We start from the raw sequence: 25,349 nt of genomic DNA, 5'->3' as shown, positions 1-25,349 counted from the left end.
GTACCTAACAACTATAAATGTAAAAGCTGTACTAAGAAGATAAGATTCCCCCCAAGAGGGATGCTTATCTACAAACTCCAGCTTTAGGATGACTCACTGGATTGATGATAAAACCAACTCACTCAAAATGCTCATCAAACTATGGCTAGAAAGATTAGAAGACAGCATCAGTTGGCATCTTTTATACCACCAAAGTCCTAATGTCAGTAGGTGAGGGAGTCCACCAGGCCTGGAGGGGAAAGCACATGCATTCAGGATAGACATCAGGCTCCTACAAGCAGTAATCTCAAGAGTCAGTACTGCAACAGCGAATTACAATAAACATCAATATATATACATATACACAATATTCTACTTTTACAATGTGCACAATATTTGCAGGTGTAAACATATACTGCTTTAAATTATTTTTATAACAGTATAATGTTGACAAAAACTGTATCTAGCATATACTGATCTGTGCTGAGCAATAAATCATTTAGACTCATGGCCACTGTATAACTCAAACTGGTTTATTAAAACAGTCACATATGGAGGTGCCCTTTTAGTGCTCTTTTATCTGTTTTTCCTACAAACTGTGTATTGAGTAAGGTTTCTTATAACTCTTACTGAAGAAATCAGAAATGGTGTAACCTGTCCCAGGGTATAAAATGAAAAATATTAAGGAATAAGTGAGTAAAGCACTTAAGAATAGAATGGAATGGGATTAATACTTACTGTGGTACACAAAAGAACAAAAGATTTGTCAACAGGAAGAGTTCAAGTGGTTAACAGCAGAACTAGGTAGGCGGCTTAAAATTTTCAACAAAGAAGGTTATATTTAATTTTTAAATTTATCTTGGCTGCCTCACCAGACCAGACTCTGGTTCTTTCAAACCAACTACTTTCCCAGATTCAATCTGTTATCAGACTTGGAGAGAAAATTGAAGTATCCCAGTGCAGTGTCGTATGGCTGCCATGTAGAGAAAGTTTTTTTTTATACCCTACCCATTATCTTACCCCTATGCGCAGGCTATGCCTTGGCATAAGTTATCTGCTGATGCACTGCCAATCTACTTTAATATGTGTTGTACCACAGTTTCCACTAACTGGCAGCAGAAGCACCAACAAAGAGTCTTTTCACCCCCTCACCTGGAGAGGTGAGATGGCAAAATGCAATTCTTTTACTACCTCATCAGTTATGTCCATAAGGGCTAGGTCCATTAACTGAACTCAAGTCCCCTGGGCTCCAGTCAAGCCTCCACCCTCTTTGTCACAGAGCTGAAATTATACATGTACCTCCAGTATGAGCTAAAGGATGGGAAAGCACTGAAAACAGTCCCTACCTTGTATAGTAAACACCTATTACAAACTTAAGCCATGCTCACCTTCTGCAGGCAATCTCCCTCCAGAATATCTAACATTACTTGCTGAATTTACTGCTTTCCTCATACCAGTTCTTATCAATCAAATCTACAAGAATTCTACATTCCTTCCCGCTGGGAGAAATTACATACAATTCCCATTCATAAGGGTGGAAGCTCTAATCCTCACCAATTTAAGACCCACTGCAATTCTGCTTCCTCTCTCTGGAATATTGGAAAAATGCATACATAAATATTCTCATCTTCTCCAAGAAAAACTGCTTACCCCTGCACAACATGGTTTTCAGCCAGCTTATAGAACAATGACTACCCTAATATCCTTTGTAGACACCATCAACAAAGCCAGAGAAAATGACAAATTTCTGTCATCTCTCTTTTTAGACTTATCCTGAGCTCTTGATATACTGTCCCACAATAGATGCTTTTTAAATATGCATACTCTGAAACTCTCTGTCACTTCAGTTTAATGGTTTTCTAGCTACTTGTCACACAGATATTAGTCAGTGAAATGACTCGCAGTGACTTCCCCTTATTTTCCAGTGAATACTGGTGCCCCACAAGACTCCTTCCTTTGTCCATTCATTTCTATAATTTTCATAAGCAATCTTTATATATCTTCTCAGCAAGCATCACTTATACAGTATGCTGATGATTCCACTCTTATTTGCTTCTCTGACAGCCTACCCAGCTACAGCTCCAAAATACCTTTAAATCAGTGGAAAGCTGTCTCTCCCTCTCTCTCTCTCTCACAATCAACCTCTGTTGAATCCCCCCAAAAAACAAGATGCTTTCATTTTTCCCCTAAGACTCATAACCACCCACCTACCCCCACATACACAATTCCAAATCGCCTCTCTAAACAATACTGACATTGAAGTTGTTTCTCATACTAAACTGCTAAGTGCAACAATAGACGATAATTTAAAGTCTGAACTCCAAATACAAAACTGTATAAAAAAAAAAAATCACCAAAACTAGATATGCTTTACTGAGCTAAGAAATTTCTTAAAACCCAAACAAGAACAACTCTAGCCAACACATAATATCTTTTGTCTTCTGCTCTTTATGGCTTAGCCATCTTGACCGATCTACAGTCCATTTTAAAATCCAAATTAGAATAATGTTATAATGAATATTTACTGCCAGTCAACCCTGCCATACACATCACTGCTATGTACTTAAATCGGTAAACTAGTTTGAATTATTCCATCACACAACCAGTGCTAGCATGCAGAATAATATACAACTCTTCTTCCTATCCAGGTATCAGCAACATTCTCCACCACTATGTTACAAATCCACTCCTTTCCTCAGCTGACAAAAGCTACTTTAAATTCACAAACCAAAGAAATCTATAGAACACAGCTTATGTTCCAACTGTGTGGCCATATTTGGAAACTCCATTCTGATCCCTATTGGGTCTTTAGTTAACATTCATTCACTTAATCCTTTACTGAAATAATTACTTTCACACTCTTGGGTGTGTTCCTGTACAACACCAGGATATTACAAAGATGTCTCTTTTTTTCCACATCCTCATATTCATTATGCTAATTCCCCTTAATTAATCTGTCTCATACCAATAATTCTGATTTCCCGATTGGCTTGTATTGGCCTACACCTCTTTACTGCCTTACCATACTACTGTTTAACATGCTCAGCTCAATATTTCCTCTCCTGTGTGGCTCTGGAGAGGGAAACCTTTACCATCTGCCACCAATACTACCATTTTTTCTTTTCTTTTCATACTTATTTTGCATTTATCAGCTATAGTTTTTATTTTCTTTCTCAAATGCATTTATCTCGTATCTTTTCTATAGATTCGTTTGATGTTTATATTCTTCTCTTCCATTGTATATTTTACTGTGAATGATATTGCTCTGTTGTTGTAATTTGTATTCTGTGGGTTCTTGCCGAGATGGTCTTTCCACATAAGCAAATGTCAACAAATAACATAATAAATATATAAATAAATAAAATGAATGACTTAGAAAACGTGCTAATGATATAAGCTCTGTGCTTGTATAGTGGTGAGAAGAGGAACATCATCGTCATAAATGCACTTCATCTCAGCCCAGATTGAAGAGTATTGCTCAAATATATGAAATAAATTATCAATGCAAGTGTAAATCTGCAAAATTATCTCTTGCTTTTGACAATAAGCGTATTCTGTTGTATGTTGTCCTACTAGAAAAATTACTGTAACCTTTTTTTACTCATTTGAGAACTTTCTTTTTTTCATATTAATGTATGGAAGTTTTCACCCTGGATTTCTGCTGATAAAGGGTTTGGTTTTGCAGACCCAGTCAGACTATCCCAGTGAGTAAATAAATTAATAAATTCTATGTTGCTATCTTTAAACTAGACAGGAAGGGTTTTGGAATTTCTCAGAAGCAATAGACACAAGGGTATTCAAGCACAGTCAATGAAGAATTAAGGATGCATAAAAAATGAAATGATATAAAATATGGAACAAAGAGAAGATAGCATGGTTTTATACAATCAAGTTATTGACAAAAAAGATGGATGATTTGAAAACAGTGACATCAATGACAATGCCAGATATTGCTGTTATTACAGAAATAAGGGCTTCTGAAAGCAAATGGTAGGACATACAAAATGCCAAGGCATAGGTTATTTAGAAGTGACAGAGAATGCCAAGGGGTGTGCAATGACACTTTATGTACTTGAGTATATCAAATGTGAGGCAGAACAGGAAAACTGCATCAACACAGAAAGTAGGTGACTGGATGTTTAGTGTTTGTATATAAAGAAACTGGTCTTGCACGTAAGGTACAGAAGAAAGGGGAGATTGTTGGTTGTGGACTGAAAATGCATATGGACCACCATGCACATCAAGAGAAAAGAATGTAAGGCTAACAAGGGAAGAAAAGAACTCAGATTATTCGGGTTATGGATTGGAATCTACAAGCTGCCAACTGAAAATGTCCTTGTCCTTGTTCTACCCTTAATGGGGAGATGGTGTTAAATGAGATTTTAAATCACAAATCATTTTGTCAACTTCTCCTGGATTGTACTAGAGGAAAACTAGCTAATGCTAGTTAACTGCTTTAGTTAAAGTAGGAGGGAAGGTTAAGAAAACACTGATGCAGATAAAGGTATGGGATTACAGACAGGACAGTTATGCCGACAAATAGACTGACATGGGATTATAGACAGGCCAATCACGCTGACAAATATACTGGCATGGAATTATAGACTGGCCAATTATGATGACAAATATACTGGCATGGAATTATAGACAGGCCAATTATGATGACAAATATACTGGCATGGAATTATAGACAGGCCAATTATGATGGCAAATATACTGGCATAGAATTATAGACAGGCCAATTACACTGACAAATATACTGGCATAGAATTATAGACAGGCCAATTACACTGACAAATATACTGGCATGGGATTATAGACAGGCCAATTACCTGACAAATATACTGGCATGGGATTATAGACAGGCCAGTTATGATGACAATATGGGATTATCGACAGGCCAGTTATCCTGCATCTGAAGAGATTGTCAAGAAAAAGTTACAGTGGAAGCAAACTGAGGAGGGAATAAACATGGATATTAATTTATAGTGATTAAAAAGTGAAATTCCATTTTCATAAGCAGAAATACTGTGAATTATCCCAAGGACTGATAAGGGAAACCTCAAGGCATTACAGTATTTCTATGTTTTGGAATTTAGCTTTAACTCTTCACTTTCAAAACACTTGTTGGCTGACTACTTTCTAGGTGAATGCTTATTTGTGTTTTTGAGTTCAGTCTGATTTGGATACACATTCCAGATCATTATATACTTTCTTTAAGTTGTGCAATTGCAGAGGTAGCATGTTTTAAGGCAGGAGGCATGGGGAAAGAGCTTCCATATCAAGGGTATGCAGGTGGTGGGAATGTCTTCCTGCAAACAGAAAATGTTGTAATATTTTACATTATTTGTTTAGAATTCTTGTGAGCTGGAGGCAGTGAGCTACTGAGACACCAGCAGACGGTGCTCATGTCTTAGATATTACTTCTACGTTTTGATACTTCTGTACATAAGCAACATTACAACAGGTACTGAGTATAGAACAATGAATAAAGGGAACTGGCAGTTTTGCATGTAGTGAAACAATAAGAAATACAAATGTAGTGAAACAATAAGAAATACAAGTTAAGTTCAATTTGTGATCTGCTCTAACATGCCAAGTTCCATGAAATACACATCTTCCAGTGGTCTAATAATTCAGATATCAGTATTGTACTGTGTTTACCTGGAAAGTGGAAAAGCTGTACTTTTATGAAAAGGATAGACAACTAAGTTAGGGATAGAGTTTTTGTGTCTGAATGGAAACATGAAATTAATAATCAGAGCTTCAGAGATGCCATGCAAGCAACGGGAGGAAGGAAGAGAAGAACTAAAGGGGACTTTTTACAAAAATTCATTAATATTGACAAGTACGGTGAGGGACATGTGGAAAGGAGGTGGCAGAATAAGTCAGGAAAGGGAACTGTTTTATGCATGTTGCAAAAAAGATTAAGAAGACAGTTATTTACCTAGTTTAGTTAATGATAGGAGGGAAATCGGGAACAACTAAGAACAAGCAGAACAACTGGATGAATACTTGGCAGTCATATTTCTAAAAAAGAGTAGGGACTGGGGCGCCCTGCTGGAAGAATATTTGAGTACTGTGGGCAGACAAGTGTATGGATAACATGAGATAAAGAAAGGAGGTACCAAAGTGACAGCAACAAGGAAGGATATAACACAGATGACAAATGTGTTGTCTGCCAGGGTTGTAAAGAATCTAGTAAATGTCCTGGAAGAGCCCCTGACTGAGATCTTCAATATATCATAAATCAAGTAGAAGTACCTAAGACGTGGAAGATGGAAAGATAATGGTACCCATGGATAAGGTGAAGTAGGAAGGAACCAGGTAACTGTAGACCAGTTAGTCTGAAACCAGCTGCGGGGAAGCCATGATAGTTCTAAGGAACGGCTTCTCTTGGAAGACTCCAAGTATAATAATCAACAGAATTTTGTGGAAAAGGAAATTCTCAGCTGAACTTAGTCAGCTTTCATAAATGGATTATGAAAGAAATAGATAAGAAAGTTCCTATAGATGTTGCTTCTGCAGACTTTATTAAAGCATTTGGTATAATTTTGTGTAGATGTCTGTGACTGGATGTTAGGGGTTGGACTAAAATTAAAAGGCTGAAATAAAGCTTAGTTAGACAGTAGTAAACAGAGCATGGCAGTGAAATGAGGGCTGTCAGAAGTGAAGCCATAAGTACCTCAGGACTTGGTCTAAGCTCCAGTAACCTTTGATGTGTAGCAATAGAATTCATTTTATTTTAGTAGAACAACAGAAGGTATATGGCTCTACTTGGGATTATATACATACCACAAAAATCCACAAGATACATTTTTCACATTTTCTTTTTTCAACTGTATTATTTAAAACATATACCATTTGATTATTGGTAGGTTAGACATATTTTAATTATGACATGGTAAACCTTTCAGGAAACTAACCTGTGAAAATTCACCACGTAAAACCAATGTATACTGTTGTTTATCGAGTGAAAGACTAGTTCTTTGCTACTTACCTGTGATGAGAAATAGTGCAAAATAATATCCCATTATTTTATATAACATATAAAAAAGAATCATACTATTAGTTGGAAACAAATCAATTTTAAAAACAAAGAAAGCTTTTTCCCTTTTTTACCTCATAACAAAATCAGCGTCATCTATTTGCCTTCCACATCCACTGTCCTTCAAAATCCCACCATTTCCGACTACTGAGCACTTTTTCAATGGCAGCTCCCATGGGGTATCCTAGCAACCAAGAAAAACAAGGCCACAGGTTTATTAAGGGAGAATTCATATTCTTTCTTCACTAAACAGTTTATATTTGCAAAAGAAAAAGAAAGGATGCAACGCAGATTTAGCAAAAAGACATTAAAAAAAATTTCCAGGCAAACCTGACTGTGTATAGCATCATTTGTAGTCACAGTTGAATTCTTTGAATCCCTATCTACCTAAAAGCTAAGGAATTATGCAAAATGTTACAGTTCTAAAATGTTCAGAAATCTGCTGATGTCTTGAAGCTGTCAGCCTCACTGTCAATTATACTTATTTTGCGTTTTTCCACATCCACAGAATAAACATGTCCTTACTATTTTGTAGATGTAGGACACTAGCTAGCACTGCTACTAAAGTGCAAACTTACAAGCAAAAGAATGGAGCCAAAATTTAAAAATTATAAAATTTAAAAAACATAAAGACATCAGACATCAAGATGTAAATGCCTAAAACTTTATTGCTGTGTGTATTGTGCAGCTCTGTAATTTATTAAACACACAGCAACATCCTCACAGCATAACACAATACAGCATAAAAGGGTTTATGACTATTTGTAATTGACTATAGTGACTTCACAACACAAACTACTGCTGATGTAAAGTTGACAACACAATAAAACAACTTAAACAAAAAGAAACATTTATATGTGGGGGAGGCAGCTCTCCTGCTCTAGCACAGAGATTGTACCCCTGATTCCCTACGCTATATAAAGTTACTCTGAGATGATAAAACATTACTGACAAATGAAAAACTTCATTACATTGAATGTTTAACAATAATGAAAGCACTAGTGCTGCAATGTGCAGCTTTACTGCATTTGACTAAACTGATATGATTACTTGAGTTCTGAAGCTGATGGTCTTCATGAAACACTATGCTCCCACATCAGTCTTACTGCAAGGTGCTTCATATTAAAGTATGATGAAGGGTACAGCCCCCACTGTAATATGCCACAGTGTGAGTGTACATGATCATTTAATCCTTAAATCAGAGGACACTCCTCCCTAGCTGCATGCTATATTTTATTGCATACTTCATGGTAATGTGGTACAAGACAGCAGCCTCAACCCATTATGATGTCTTGTTATAGACTGGAATTTACTTTGCAAAGGGGAGTTATTATGCCTCTTAGTGCTAGCGTTGTACCCTTCCAACACCCCCACCACCAATGCCCTGAATATTTTGAAGCTGTACTGCCATGTTGCACCTTACAACAAAAGGTTTACAGTATCATGGAAATATGAACATATGCTAATGCCCTGCATAATGAATTGTTTTTATGCATTAAAACTGGACTACCAACTGAGACACTCGGTGTTAATGGTGCAAATCCGGTGAAAGAGGCCTCCCAAGGGTAGGGGTTAAATTTTAATTAACTTCATTGCACAGCACTAAGTATTAGAAGGCATAGCATGCTAGTAATATAGCCTTGTTTCACACCTTGAGGGGTGCTTAATGAATAGCATCCAAGATCCTGAAAAAGATTTTCTTAGAAATCCTGTCAAAAATTAAATGACTGCCCCAGATCTGCCCATCCGTCAGACAGTAATTATGTACACCCCAACCTTGCTATTTTCTCTTTAAATTGTCTGGCTCTTTTAAAATGCTACTCATTTCATAGAAAAGCCAGTATCTCATAATGGTTTTGCAATGTCTGCTAGCCAGAACAGCTCCAGTCTTATTTAATATTATAATCTTGTGAGGTTTGCAGTGCAGTTGGAATACTGCTGTTCATTTTATTCATTTGCCTCCAATGATGATTTGCAGTCATGTTATTTATTCTTCTGCTAGGAAGCAGTTGTACTTTGGGTTTTATGCTAGGGAGCATATACTAAAGTATGCATGTTTTATTCATCGTGTCTACACTGCAAAAGGCAGATGTGAAAATACTTCATTTGAAATGTACCCTTATATTGCATTAAGCTTAAAACAGATTCATTTGTGTCTTTTAAAACATAAAAATATAAATAACTTACAAATAATTTCAAATTTTACAAAATCATTTATTAACAAGTATGCTTCAGTTCTTTCAAACAGAATGAATAGGGGCCTGTTTTCTGAAACATTTGGGGAGCAGCCTTAGCACCCCTTTCACTGATGTAAAATGGGTGCACTGATTAAATCCCAATGACTAACTATAAAATAGTGTCTGAAAGAACAGGGTAACAGGAGCTTTATATTGCAAAAAGAATAAAAACTGAGAAATAGTAGTCTGATTAAGATGGTTGAGCATGTGGTCTACTGACTTGACTCTTGAAAAAATCATGCTATAAATATAGGATGTACACATTTAGAAAATTATTTTATTTAATCCCAGGATTAGGCTGTATATACCTAAAAAGTACAGCTATGCAATCTTTGCCATATCTGAAAATGGTATTATGATTATACCCCCCCACCCACCCAGCACAGATCAGATATTTATGATCCAGATCAGATATTTATGATCAGAGAGCAGACTTACAGTACAAAGATTTAAATCTGAATATCTGTTTGGATGGAATATTTTACCTATTTGCAAATCTACAAGATAAATGTGCTAACACTTTATAAAACTAACAGATGCAAAAGTTGCTCAGCTGAAGGTAAGTTTCTTGAATGGACATAGCCAAAAAATCTGCCTAAATGTCTGAAATTAAAATGTTCTTTCAAGGAGGGACTTAGGCCTGTGCCCTTGATATGTATTATAACCAACTCATATGTAGCAATATGTTTGACTAGGGAGGAAACAATACATATATTGACATCTGTCCTCTGGCCAAATCTCACTGAAATTTTAAATTTGGTTGATGTAAGCCTTTGTAAGGAAAATGCCAATACCTTTTCTAAACTGTTCAGCTGCAGTGAGTTTAGTTCACTTTCCTGGGAATCATCACCCCGGACTGTGTTTTTTTAAGAGTATCCATTCTGGGCTCTGAAGAAATCTTCCCTGTTCCAGAGTGGCAGTATTTGACATCCTTGACAGCCACAAAGTCTGGAATGCAGAGCAGAGGAAAACCAGTTTCGCCAACTCCACCTTTTCAGCATGACTGTATTGCAACTGCATGCAAAGGTACACACAAATCAGTTCTTTCCCACAGTGTAGCTGATACCACTTTTCTACCCAGAATGCACTGCAATGAAGGCAGCAAATTACAAGGGTTCTCTGTTATCACACCTCCAGGCTATTTGAACTTACAAAACCACTGACACTCAGTGGTGATATCGGTACATAGTATACTAATAAGTCAGATTAACTGAACACAACTTACATGAAGGCCTATTTATTTTATATATATATATATATATATATATATATATATATATATATATATATATCTTAAACAGACATTGATGAAAATACCTCAGATCAATGCATTTGTTATATTAGCATTTTATAAGCCCACGTTTATTTCTCTGATCATTCATATGAAGTCACTTGGTCAGAAGAAAATTCAGCACTACAGGCAATTGGCTTTCTTCACATGTCTATATATTATGGGAATTGTCTGCAGAAGAAGCTTTTTTCTCCCTCACTCAGCTGCTAAAACCAAGTGAACAAAGAAATATGAGAATATGCTATCTCCAATGGATAATATAATAATTCAGAAATATTACTACATTTTCTAGAGAAAATAATAGATCAAATGTAATACTTGTCTTAGAAAAGCGTGTGAGTAGAAACATTGGAGCTGCAAATATCTCTGGCCATCCATGCATTGTCTATTTTTGCTACTGAGCAGCATTTTTTAATGTTTTTTGATGGTAATAATGGCCTGGACCATTGCACAACAATAACAGTAAAATGCTCTTTCTTTTTTTTTTGGGGGGGGGGGGTCCACCTGTCCATCATAAGCACCCTTCCAGTAAACTGATCCATCTGAGCCATTCATCTCCCATCACAGAGGGAGAGGATTGACCACAATTGTCATTAGGGGATGCAGACCTAATCCCCACACACACTTAGAGAAACACCATGGAGAGGTTGTACAGTGTGGGCTGCAGTGAATGATACCCTCCCCACGTTTCCTCTCAGCCAGATCTGCTTCTCACCCTGAAGTGGGAGTGGTGGTTTCCTTAGTCTCCACAAGGGGAAAATGCCTCACCCAAGTGCATCCCTCCCTCCCTGGCCATTGGGTGAGCTGAGCAGGCAGTGTGCAATCACTCCTCCCACTTTCTGCCTGGCTCTTCCAGTACTGGGACTGTTAATCAAACCTTGGTCAGCTGGGTCAAAGTCAGCACTCCATCACTCCAAACCATGGTTCCATGCAAAATATCCTCAGTGTATTCTGTGGTCAGCTGGATACCCGAGTTTGCATACAAGCTTTAGTCTCACATTTGGGTACTGAGGAGGAGCCTTACTAAAAGTGACATTTTGCTCAACTCAGGAAACATAGGGTACAGTTTCTTATTGAGTAAATGTCACTTGCTTTTGAGTACAGATAACTTTAGCATCAACGTCAAGATAGTCACTGTACATTTACATCAGACAACAGGAAGACTTTGGCCACATTTAATTTAGGAGATAGAGAGCAGTAAAGGTCCCATTCCCTTAGATAGTACTTTCACAAATCGGCATTTTGCCTGGTAGATGTTACTAGTTTGGTTAAGTTTTGTGTGCTGCAGTACATAATAAAGCTTAAAACACGTATGCATCTCAGGTAGTGACTTCTTTTTACAAAAGAATTAATGGTCAGTCAATTCAAAATGCACATCAAAATCAATAACCCATTTCAGTTTGCTAATCAAATCATTCCAGCTAGATTTATTTTTTAAATATGTCTGGGGCCAAAGTGAAATAAATATGACATAATATGATGTGCAGGAAAAAATATAATGCACCGTATTTATTAAACAACAAAATTAAAATAATTGATCAGTAGTTTCAATTGACATAATAAAACTATAAACTAATCAGTGTAAATCAGACTGAAAGAATGCCCTGTGGAAAAAAAAATGAGGTTGATGTTTCTGTTGTCATTGTTTACATTTATTTGGTTTTCTTTGCTGAGTGACTTCTGCCAATTTCTATTAGTATCATCAAGTAAACCAAATATAAATTTGTTACAAAAAAATAAGAACTTTTATAATCTATAACCTTTTCTGTAATGTAGTGTTCTGTGCCATCACTGCTTGATTTCTGTATTTTGATTATGTAGCTTTATCATGTTTTTTTTTTGCAGCTTTTCTCCCTGGGCTTCTACTAAAAACGGGCACACCCTGGCCCAGTAGACCTCCTGGTAAATAAATGCAAATAAAAATAAAATAATAAATAATAATATGTTGCATAAAAATATGCACTGGTGCTTTACTTCACGACAGCATAATAGTAGATTAGTTACCTAGATTCATGGATAAGCATGACCTTAACTAAGTCGCAAAACTCAAGAAGACAGCACCAACCTAAAGTGTTAAATATAGTGATACTAAAAACTGTCATTACGGAGTTACACATGGGTATGAAAAAAACTAATGTGGACAGTCTGGATCTGCTTGAGAAAGTCACTGAGGGAATGTTTATAATGTCTGTGTTTAGACAATGGCTAAATTAATATTATCTTGGCATACATGATGAAAAATGCCATGAAATGGCTAAAGACAGTAACAAACATGCAGGAAAAAAAATCAGTATTATAATTAGTGTATACAAACAATTAAACATTCAAGAAAAAAATGATAAAATAAAAAGTAAAAAAAAAAAACAGCAAACAATGCCAATGGAATCTGACCTACTTTGGTCATGTAACCAATACATAAATAATTGCCAGTAAAAGGAAGAGGCAACAAACTTAACAAGAGTCCTGTAAAGTTACCATGTATTTTTAAATATAATGACTGTGTATGATACCATTTTATACAACTCATCTCACGAATAAGACAAATTACGTCATTAGATGAAACAGTTTCAGGTTTCTTGCTTTGGATGGATAGATGAATCTCTCTAATTATGAAAAAGAGACAGAATATTCATTATAAGGAACCTCCTGATGTACAATTCTAAGTGAATAATATATATGGCAATCTCTAAAATATTACAGGAAGGGAAATACTACAATGTTTGGGAACTACAACAGAGGAATAAACAACACATACACAAAACGCTTGAATATTCCAGTATGATTCATGTTTGTAGGACAAGCCTTTCGAACCTTCAGTAAGAATATCTATGTATCTAACCATAGGTCCATAGATTAGTACTAAGCTAACTGCCCTTACGAGCCATTTTAAGCCTGGCCAATTATCCCTTGTGAGACTCAAACCCTGCACCTTGTGTTTGTAAGGCAAACACCTTAACCATTAGACAAACCCTCCCAACCAGGAAAAAAGTTCTATATCTCACCCTAGCCTCCACCCCTAACCTTATTTCTTACTCATTCTTCTGCTCCAGCAGGGTTAGCCATGAGAAAGGCCTAAGCCTTACCGTTCCCTTATGTGTGCATCTCACCATCTGCTGACTTTATGCCACTGAGAACAACTTTCTAAACAACTAACATTACAAATCGTCACACCTCTAAACTCTTCTCACACAATATATCTTCATATCTAGCTCCTTACATGGCACTTGTGTTGCTTAATTTATCTTCATGTAAATTGCCTAGGAAATAGGAACTATAATAAATGTGAACTTGAACTACAATAATCTACAAGAGAAGACTGTTAAACCCCTACTATATGACAGTCTGAATCACTGATGTGCTGTGGCTGATTACTTATCTATAGCAACATAGGCTTCCTATCTCAAGTAGGAATTCCTCCCAATATGCAATGTGGAAGAAAGATACCCAGAGAGTTCCAATAGTAGTAGGAATAATGAGGTCTTATAAAAAAGAATCTACAATTGTATTTAGATATGTTACCAATACATGTAACTCCATACAAATTGCAGAAGGAGTCATTACTGGGCACATTTCGGGTGCAGCAAAAAGCACTTCTGGCTGAAATCAAAGATTGCAACAATACTAATTTCATGAACTTTAATCATACTTTGACTTAAGAATAGGGTCCATTAATGTCATGGTATTAAAAAAACAAAAGACTTGGAGAAATTAAAAAAAAGGATGAAGGACAGAGATGTTGGATACTGTGAAGGTAATGTTTCACTGTAAGTGTTCCCAATTTAACAAAAGTTTCCTATCTCCTTCTCATTACCACAGTTGCAGTCTCAAATTAAAGGTATCTGATTTTATGTATTAAAATAGCTAGCAGCAGCCACTTGCAAAAGTTTTTCAGTATCTTTGTATACTATGCCTTTTTGAGTCTATCTCTTATGAAAATGGAGTCCATACCAGTCATGTCATTGACACAGATAGCACATTTGATGGGCTTCTGATGAGATATTTCTCACCTGGGAAGTAAAACCCTTTACAGTATCAATTTGCACCCAAATTAATTAGCAGCATCTCCATAATTAACTCCATCTTGACTATAACCCACCCCCCTTGTGACCAGAGGAGAAGAACGCAGGAGTCAGGGTTATTATACTGCAGCCAGCTGGGTTTTCTCTTAAGCTCTACCGCTCAATTTATTTTTAATTTCTCCAACTATTTTGGGTTTCTAATACCATGACAGGAATGGACCCCATTCCTAAGTCAAAGTATGATGAAAGCTCATGAAACTAGCATTGTTTCAATCTTTGATATCAGCCACAAGTGTTCTTCTCAGCACCAGCAGTGTGCCCAGTAATGACTCCTTCTGCCGTTCATACAGCGTTACATGTATCAGTAACATGTAAATTCCTTTATATAAGACCCATTGGTCCTACTACTGTTGGAACTGTTTGGGTATCATTCTTCCACAAGCCCTCATTTCTGCCTGCAAATTCTGCTGTTTTATGACATTGAGTCTCTTGATACACAAGACACTGTAGTCACTGTGTGTGGCGATTTCAATGATCAATGCTACTTTTGTCTTCTTTTCATGGACTACTACATCTGGTTTTCTCGCATCTATTTTTTAACAGTTGGTAATGGGTGATCCCATGCAATATCATCACCACCATTCTCTATAACACTTTGTGGCTCATGTTTTCAATGTTTTTCAGCTACTTCAATATTATAAAGTTTGCACAATCCCCAGTGCAACAGTCTTGCCACATTATTATGCCTTTCAGTATACAGTCCTTCTGCCATTAGTATGTCACAACCAGCAACAAGATGTGCAATTGTTTCCAATTCTGTTTTACAAAACCTACATTTGTCTGTTTCCCACATCTTCAATGGACTTTGTAAACCAACGTTTACGTAGTCCACTATCTTGAGCTCCCAATATTAAACTTTTGTCTTTTGGTTTCAATTCACCTCTCCTTAACTATTCCTGTGCGCAATCCTGATCAACATAAGATTGTTCCAACAGTTTTTTTATACTTGCAACTACATTTATGCATTTTCCACATTTCTTGCCTTCTCATTTGATCTTTCAACTTATATTCTTTATTTTGTTTTTTGGCACATTCAGTTTCTGCCTGATATTTTCTACTTCTGGTTTGATTTCCATTCCAGCTTGATACCAAAATGCTTCTGCTAAACTAAGCAGGGAAGTCATTTTAGACTTATTCTCCTCGTGGTTTAAAACTTTCACTACGTTTGGGTCTTGTGAGGTCAGAAATTATGTATGCAGTCCTACGATTGCAGATCTAGATGTAATCAATTTCAAGGAAGCGCATGCTTCCTTCTGAACGGGATTCACCTTTTGGGGCCAGTCAATTACTCCAAAAAGTGGTTTGCCACTGTTCCATGGTCCCTGTAATGTAATCGATCAATGTAGGGTGTATCTTATAGATTTTTAAGCACTCATTTATCCATGAATGTGAGATACTGTCAAATACTTTGTTCTAGTCTACCCATGTCGTACTTAGATTCTTCCCCTTTTTACAGATCTCCATTATGGCCTTATTTAGCAACAAATGATCTTTTGTTCCATATGACTTTCTTCTGTTACCCTTTAGCCAGAAGTTAGGTACTGTATCCAGGCCTGGGGGGGGGGGGGTTCAGTTAGGAGCTTTTCTTAACTTTGTTTCAGCTGTTACATCAGCCCATTTCATATCCTGTATATTTGAACTTCTTATTCTTTCTTTTACTTCTTCTATCCATTTAGTATCTTTGTTATGTTCCACAGGATCTTCATAGGTCTTCTTTTGATTTTTCCTGTATAGGGGTTGCCACAGTGGAACTCTGGTCCGCTAATGATTGGCAGTGGATTTTTACGGTGCCAAGTTGCCAGCCCAACACCCGTCCTTCAAAGAAGGCACACCCATTCACACACGCATCTACCTGCATGTCTTTAGATTTCATTCAACCGCAGGGAGAACATGCAGACTCCACACAGAAGGCACTCCAGCTGAGAATCGAACTGGAGACCTCTTGCTGTGAGGCAACAATGCTAACCATTGAACCACTGTGGCCCACGTATGTCTCCAAAATATTTCCATTTCTTCTTTTTTGGTGGCGTTTCAATTGCTTTTGCCTTGTTTCCCAATTCTCTACAAAATATTTTGGGTCATCAATAAATTGCTTATTTTGTACTTTTCATTTATATTTATCTGCATATCTTCAAAGTTTTTCTGCCTGTAATGATATTTTAGTTTATTATTTGCGATAATGCATGATAGAACCTGATCTGTTCTGATACTGCACATTACTTATATCACGTCTATCTCAGAGTATTTTTGTTGATCTGTTCCCACTTCTATACTCTTATAACAGCAATGCTTCTAGTCTTAATTGCTTTATAGTTTTTAGTTTTCTAAATTCATTATTTTCACGATGACATTTCATTTCACCCCTTCCTTTCCCTTACTGCCCTGTGGTTTTGTGATAAGGTTTTATCTGTTATTAATTTAGCTGCACAGTAACAAATCCTATCTACTTCTGTTATATTGCATGGACCTCTATTAACAGTCCTAATTACTGTGTTCATTTGTTTTATCAAGCTTCTAACTTTTTGGGTTTTATTGACTTTCTGTAGTCTTGTTTCTTTCATTGATCTTAATATGCCTGTCCATTTCTATTAAATCAAGCAACTCGTCTCTTAGATCATTTTCTTCTAAACTGAGGGCACATTCTTTGTTCTCCATTCTTGTGGATATTCTACAGAAGTTCCAGAACATCTTCCTGTGTCACATTCTTGCTGTGCAACTCAGTTGAACTTTTTTACTAGTTTCCTATGGAAGGCTCCAAATTATCTTCATATGGTAAGTGATCAGTTGTTTTCTGCTCTACTGGTTTCTCCTTAATTTGGGGATCCATTGCTCTATCCTGATGTGATTTATCAGACTTAGATTTTCTACACTAAATCCTACACTTTGCAGATAATCCATAACCTCAGTTTCTATTTCTTTAACATCTCCATTACTAACCTCTTTTCTACTTTTCCTCTTTGTTCTCTCTTTTTTTTTGTATTGCAGAATTTTCCATATCTTGGTGCTTTTCTATTCTTCAAATATCTTTGGTGCTGCTTTTTTTGTACTGATGGTCTGGACCGATATCACGAGTGGGCGTGCAATGACACCATGGGAAAATGTCGCTACTTACATGATGATGTCTCCCTTTACATGCCACCTGCTGTATCATTAGTTCTCATTATGACCCCTGCATCACCGCTAGAGTTTATCATCTATGTGCACCCAGTATATAACTGTGCCCACAGTGAGCAGATAGCCCCTCATCATTCATCTTCCCCCTGCACCAGGTCTAGCAAGTGCTCAGCCAACTATCAGAATGTGAGTTGCCTGGATCATAGACATGGCTTTATCCCTTTACACCAATGCTGCTGGATAAATAGTGCGTAAACTGAAAATCAATGATACTGAAGTCACAACACTGTGCATTGTATATATGTGTGTATATAACAATTTATGATACTTTGACATATATTCATATAAATGGACATAAAAAGATCAAGCAAACTCAATTGCTGGATCTTGAAATGATCAAAAAACAAACAATAAATATTAACAGTATTTCTATGGGGAGCAAACCCCCTTGCACCCCACACCTTCTTCTAATTACATATACCAACTTTGATATTTCACTAGAATGGGGAAAATTTCCTAATACTCACTATTCGTTATCTCACAGAGAAAAAGCTGGCAATATGTGATCAGCTGATTTTCGATCAGATGTACCAACTTTCTTCTGTCTGCTGAATGCATGATTTGCCCACATAAATGGAACATACACACACACAAACACACACACACACACACACACATATATATATATATATATATATATATATATATATATATATATATATACACACACACACACACACACACACACACACACACACACACACACACACACACACACACACACACACACACACACAAATCTGTGTGTGTACTTATGTATGCATATTTGAACAGTGCCAATGTGTCAGTGTGTGTGTGTGTGTGTGTGTGTGTGTGTGTGTGTGTGTGTGTGTGTGTGTGTGTGTGTGTGTGTGTGTGTGTGTCTGTATGTGTGTGAGACAATGCCAGATATACAATATCTAGGCAGTCTTTCTGTTTAATGATTGATAAAATTAAGCTGGAGTGTGTTGATACTTTATTTTAGAGCTGCAGTAATTTATAGTTATGTAAAATTGAATTGTGTTGATAAAGATATCAAGGATTCTCTGAGATATAATGAAGCTTGTTTAATTCCACAATATAACACCTTGTCTCCCATTAAACTTAATATGTAGTTGAAATAGAACTCTGTCATTGGTTAAAGCAGCATATATATATTTTTTTACATATTGTGTTTCTGTTGTTATTATTCGTACTTAGTTAGGGCTTTTAACCTTACATGTGATGTTATTTACACTGTTTTGTAAAACATCCTTTGAAGGCAAATTTATGCCACAGCGCATGAAGATGATTAATAAACCATTTTTACAGGTCACTGTTTATTTCTTTGGATCTTATACTGCAGTAGATGGATTATTTATGGTCTTCCTTTTTTTCCATATTAAAGGAAAAAAAACTTTTGATGCAAGACTGAAGAAGTAAGAATTTAATGGCAGTACTGATAAAACAGACAAAACTGGAAAACAAACAATAAAACAATAAGACAAAATGGAATTAGATCCATTGTAATTATCAAATATAAAATACATTCCTATTTATTTAAAACTTGAAATGATTCATGGACAAGATGTAAGAGCATAGCTAAAAAAAGAAGGGTAATGTACTAGGAAAACCTAGGCCGACTTATGATAGACAGAAGTTTATAAATGGAAATTAGAAATTCAAATACAGCTGAAAGCTTATCACAGGTAATTTTAGCATTTGTTGCTAGTATTTTGCTAGGTATTTTTAGAGGAATGTTGTTATATAACTGCAAAACAAAACATTGTTTTCTAGGTAGAGAGGATGTGCATATCAAATCAAAATGTGAAGTTATAAACTGTATTCACTGTAATGAAACTGCCATCAAAAATATTAAAAGATGCATGAATGGTGTGGGGAAATGTGACATTTATCTGAGAAATATAGATGGGTAGCTACAAATAAATAACTAAGGTGTTTAAGTAAATAAATTCGCTACTAACAGATCAATGATGACAGACGATGCTGCCAAACAGATGTGGGGATAAACTCTTAACAAAATCCCGAGAAAAATAAGGGAATTAAAATGCTGCAACTGGACCTGGGCAGTAATATTCAAGTAATAAAGATGTTCTTGGTTCACTTAATTATGTATACAGGTCAGCCATGTTTTTCTACCCGAGAGGTAATTTTGGCAAAAAATAAATAAATAAATGAATGAAGGAGTTGATTTGGGAAGGAAGAAGACTGATAATTAAGTGGGAAATGCTAATGCTCTCTCAAAAACAGGACAGACTCTCCTTACCAAATTCAAACTGCTATGCCGAGACCACTCAGCTTAAATTGCTATATCTGGTGTAATTGCCAACTTATAGTACTAAATGGAAAGTAATAACATACTGCAAGGTGAAATAATCTGGAGGTAAGGAGGCTTGGTTTTTGGATGCAGTTTAAACAACTAGATAAAGTAAATCTGGCAGAATATTACAAATACAGATTGGAAGAGAAATCCTTAAGTATAAGAATACACATACAGTACATGGCAGAAGAAGGCATTACCAATAGGCTTCCACTCCAATAACCACAACAGTAGAGAAAATAATGAGGCCAGCCACGTACGAGGAAGGAAGCATTTGGAGAAAAGATTTTGGGAACAGACAGAAAATCATGGGCTGAGAGGAACCTAGGGAAAAGTTTAGTCTGTCAAACAGATATCGACATCGGATGAAGATGCAGGGTTGAAAACAATGGGGACTGAAATCATATACTTGTGGAATATATGGTACTGGAATATCTTTAAGTATGCTATGCAGAGGCTGGTAAATAGAACTGGATGAAATAAATTTGTATTAACCAGAAATATATTTCTAATTGGTTAAGTAACAGTATCTGAAAAAGGCAACCAGAGGATTAAGCCAATTAGTAGTAGCAAAGAAGTGTATTTCTAAGGAAGTGGAAATCAGACCAGCTTAAAAACTATGGTTTATTTACCGGGTTTGATGAAAGAGATCTGATAATGACATGGAAAATACAGTGGAGACACTCAGTAAGAAGAATCAAAAACAGCTCATGTAGAGCTTGGAGCCAGAAAGATGACACAGAGGGTAGCAAAATAACAAAAAATAGGTTTATTCAGTCCAAATAATGGTTTAGTTAAGCACATTCATCCTTCATACTCAAAGTACTTCTATTTATACCAAACGGCAATCATGTGACCAATCAGTAATTAACTCTCTTAAAATAAAAGGCATCCATACAAAAATATCAAGTGTCACTGACAAATATTTAAAACCATACATTTATACACTCAAATTTTATTACTAAAAATATGTGTAAAAGATGGCCTTCCATAAAGTATTAATAAAATTATTATACTTATTCAAATATTAATCTGAAAGGTGTACATAGTATAATTGTTAGTAAATATAGAAATTAATGCTAAAAAGTAAATAAAGAATATTATAACTAATTTCTTAGCTCACTCAAGCCTATAACACTTTTTTGTATTTGTCCAGTTAACACCCTTAGCTCCTTATGGTGTCCAGACTTTTTTTTGGGTCTGGCTTCTTTAACTAAGTGACTTACCAGCTAAAAATAGGAAATATTAGAAACAGCAAGGAATAATTAACAAAATGACACTAAGATTATTAATGTAGAGTCATTTTTTGCCACGTATTATTCATATTTACATTCATATTTTCATAACTGAGAGACCTATAAGCTATTGTGAGATATGGTGTGAAATGTTATGGTGGGATGCAGGAAAATTCATTGTCAATGTCCATTTATATTACAATATACTAGAGAAACTGCAAATTCTTTTATTAATAATTATGACAATAAGCAATATTTCAATTGCACTTAATAATTCAAAAAAACAAAAAAAAACAATGACTTACAAACTATTGTATGGCATCATGTAAAACCTTAGATATTATTGAAAAAAATGTCACTGATATTTGCACTGTAAATTGCACAACATGAGAGATATTCAGTGTTATTTATATTGCTATTTATACAATCAAACATATGTTTTCATACTTCTGTAAATATGTCAATAAACAGGTATCCAGACAGGAATTTCTTGCTGTTATGTCAAAGCTTATGGCTAGTTAACAAACATGTTCTAACAATATATTTCTAGGTTATATAGTTTACAGGGTATGACAATTTGTTTATGATTGTTTAGCAAAGAATATAGCTATGGGTTTGTGTGCATTATAATAAATTATAGCATTTAGGGAAATACTATGAATAATTACTGACTGTTATTGCTGTAAAGGATACTTGTCCCGGTCCACTTCAATAAACACACAACACCGAATGACATTTGACGACCTTAATTAAACTTCCATAAATATGATTGTTAACCAATAGTTATAAATTTCAACCAAAAACATGGCACAGGTGATAACAACATCCATGGAAGAAAACATCAAATAACCGATCATATTGACATCGAAAGTGTGATAAGAGACCTTGGGTCACAGGTGGACAGTAGTCTCTCCTTTGATAATCACATTGCCACAGTAGTCAGGAAATCCTTCTATGTGGCACAAAATGTTTCTCATCCAGAAAAAAGAGGTCATAGTTCCCCTCTACTCATCACTTATTAGACCCATTATAGAGTACAATGCCCCTTTTGGTATGTACCTCACAAGACATCTACAACAACTGGAAAGGCCACAGAAATTCCTCACAAAGAGGATTACCGGCCTCAAACAGATGCCCTACGCAGACCGTCTCAAAAAACTCCAGCTTTACTCTGTCGCATATCGCCTACTCAGAGGTGATCTCTGCCTAACATACAAAGCTATGTTAACCCCAGAGCTGTTGGACATGCTCCACTTAAAAAATCCCAATCCCTCCAAGCTACACGCTCTAGAGACCTAAACCTTGTCACCACAATAAACAGAACATGCCGGAGGGATAGATTCCTATCCCAGAGACTTCCCATACTCTGGAATAAACTACCTATCTATATCAAACAAAGTTCCTCATTAGCACTCTTCAAGAAAAATCTTGATGACTGGATGGGAAATAGGAAATTCACCCTGGGGATCACCTCTGTGGCTCTGCTCGACAGTGGCACAGGAAAATAATTTTCCTGGGTGGTAAAAGCCAGGGTACCTTTTTGGCTGGGCTTGTATAGGCCCCAGGGCTGATAGCCTAGTACCTACCTATGAACCTATGAACCTATGAACCATAAGGGCAACATAACCACTCACCCTTGATAAGCAGCGTCCCCCACTTGCTCACTTATCTTTGCACTAACAAGGCAGCGTAACCCTGCTCACCTTCAATTTATTGAATTACACCACGATCCAAATAAGCAGCTCTGCTTGCTTATTAACTTATTCAACAGAGCAACTGCTCACTTTCCTTCTCAACTTATAGAATTGCACATCCAATACCAGAGGGGAACAAACGAGGGTAAGCCTGCCACTCTTCTCCACCCACCAGTCTGACCAGGCTGTTCCCCCTCTCTCTGACCAAACTTCTAGTAATCTAACCTCCAGTAAAGCACTAGGTCAAACATTTGGTGTACCCATCCTCCCGAACCAAGATGGATCTAATTCACTACTTCCTAACCCTATACATTACCAACAGAAATAGCCAAGTACCTAACAACTGTAAACAAACCACTGACCCCTCACCTATGCTAAAGTAGCAAACCAATAACATCATCACCTATCATAACTACTGCCATGATGTAATTAAACCATACTACCCGACCACAGGAAGCGTTGCAATGATACCAAGAGCCTTACCAGCCACTGGACCCACTACTAAGACCACTGCCACTGAAGTCATGCTAAGGCAAATGCATACCACCATGCCACATTGCAACCCCACTGTACCGCCCAATGAAAATTTTTTTTTTTTTATTTTTATTTTTTTTTATACTCTTCAATGAATGTAATACCCCCTTTCAAATCTCTTCTAAATTCCATTAATAAAATGCTGCCATCACACCAACTACTCATTATAAACAATAAGACCTCTAAACCACCATCATGGCTGGTAGTAGTATAACCTCAAAAACACCACCATCGTGGCCGGCATCACCAACAATAGACCCAGCCAGGCAAAACTAATAAACACAATATACCAACAAACTAGAGAATACCCGATGCCACCTGGTCACACAGGCACAATGTCCGTGACATGCTATTACCGTCTAGACTATAGTGAATCAACCCAGCCCAGTTTATCCTGAAACTGCAATAACTCAAAGCTAAATCCTCCCCTCAAACCCTCCATCTAGCTCACAAACCTAATTGACGCAATACAACTCCCTAATCCTCTACCCATGATGTCTGCAATAATACATGACCCATTCCAAGGAAGACCCCCACTACCCATAAAACAGAGTAAAATTCCACACTGATGCTCCCCATACAAGATCAAAACAAAACAAGAAATTACCTTGAGACTGAAACACAGAACAAACCAACATCTCCATATTCACTGCACTACTGGCAACCCGTGACCTCCTGTCATACCGCTCCATCAGTCAAAACCCTCCGCAGGCTTTTATCGCACCTGTTAAGTCCACATTTCTTCATTGCCCTAAGTAATATCAACTCTGCATGTCCCAAATTGCACTCAGAGTGAACTATAAAAGAAAAGACAGTAAATACTCCACACACACATAAACCAAATTCTTAAAAATCATTATACATCATCGAGGGCATACCTCATTTATCAATTGCATAAAATGCATCACAACCAAATGCAAACACCCCTGAAAATTAAATGTCCTACCAATGATCCCATAAAATTACCTCCCAACTCTCATGATAACAGTACACCAGCTACCCCTGTGAAATAAAACAAGGTCTTATATTATAGCTAAAAGTATAACTCTTCTACCAACACAGGAGGTCGCAATGAAATTAATGACTAGTCCAAGAAAATTAAAACCGGCCACAATCCTGTTGTACAGCCATTTACAAAAACAGAGATACAAACTCCTCCTATGACTCCACCTATATGCTCTTAGGACAAGGACAACATTTAGCCTTGCCTGATTTAACAACTAGTAACATGGACTGCATTCTAGAATGTGAAAACTCACTTACCTTAATATGGCTAGGTTATGAAAAATATCTTAGAACCTTTAGTCTGGAAACCACCCCCAAGTGCAGAATAACAAACTTATCCTCATACTGTTTACCACACTTCAACCCTGCATCCCCCGTAGCCAACCCTATCCCAAATGAAAATGCACAATAACCATAACTAAAACATTGATAAATAACCACAGGTGTGGTTTATATTGGTCTATGCCAGGCTTGTCAGGCATTTTATGTCGGTAAAACTGACAGGGCTTTTAAACGCAGAATATATGAACATCAATATGACATTGCCAAAGGCAAAGAAACAAATGCCTTTTTACAGGCACTCGCTAACTTGCCCACAAATGGCCATAAGGTTCTTTGTTATTGACAAAATACAAAAAGATCAAAGGGGGGGGGGACTGGGAAACCCTTTTAGCTATCAGGGAACTTATCTGGCAGTTGCAATTAAATGCAACAAAACATCCTGGTTTAAATGAGGCTACCAGTTTGGCTCCAGTGTTAAAAAAGAAAAGGAAC

At 36.5% G+C, this 25,349-nt stretch overlaps 1 protein-coding gene across 1 annotated transcript in view; it reads right to left on the bottom strand.

The window, feature by feature from the left end:
• The window catches only part of ST8SIA1 (ST8 alpha-N-acetyl-neuraminide alpha-2,8-sialyltransferase 1), a 352,671-nt gene extending 328,354 nt beyond the window's left edge, over positions 1-24,317 (bottom strand). Inside the window, exons 1-2 of the mRNA XM_044087193.1 lie at positions 24,255-24,317; positions 7,102-7,211 (exon numbers count right to left, since the gene is read on the bottom strand). Coding sequence (XP_043943128.1) covers positions 7,102-7,211; positions 24,255-24,317 — 173 coding nt within the window. The remainder of the gene's footprint in view (positions 1-7,101; positions 7,212-24,254) is intronic.
• Between the last annotated feature and the right edge of the window lie 1,032 nt (positions 24,318-25,349).

This window comes from Protopterus annectens, chromosome 11.part0 (assembly GCF_019279795.1).
Source record: "Protopterus annectens isolate FY-2018-M chromosome 11.part0, PAN1.0, whole genome shotgun sequence".
Taxonomy (NCBI): Eukaryota; Metazoa; Chordata; order Ceratodontiformes; family Protopteridae; genus Protopterus; species Protopterus annectens.
This window is presented reverse-complemented; position numbering and strand designations above follow the sequence as displayed.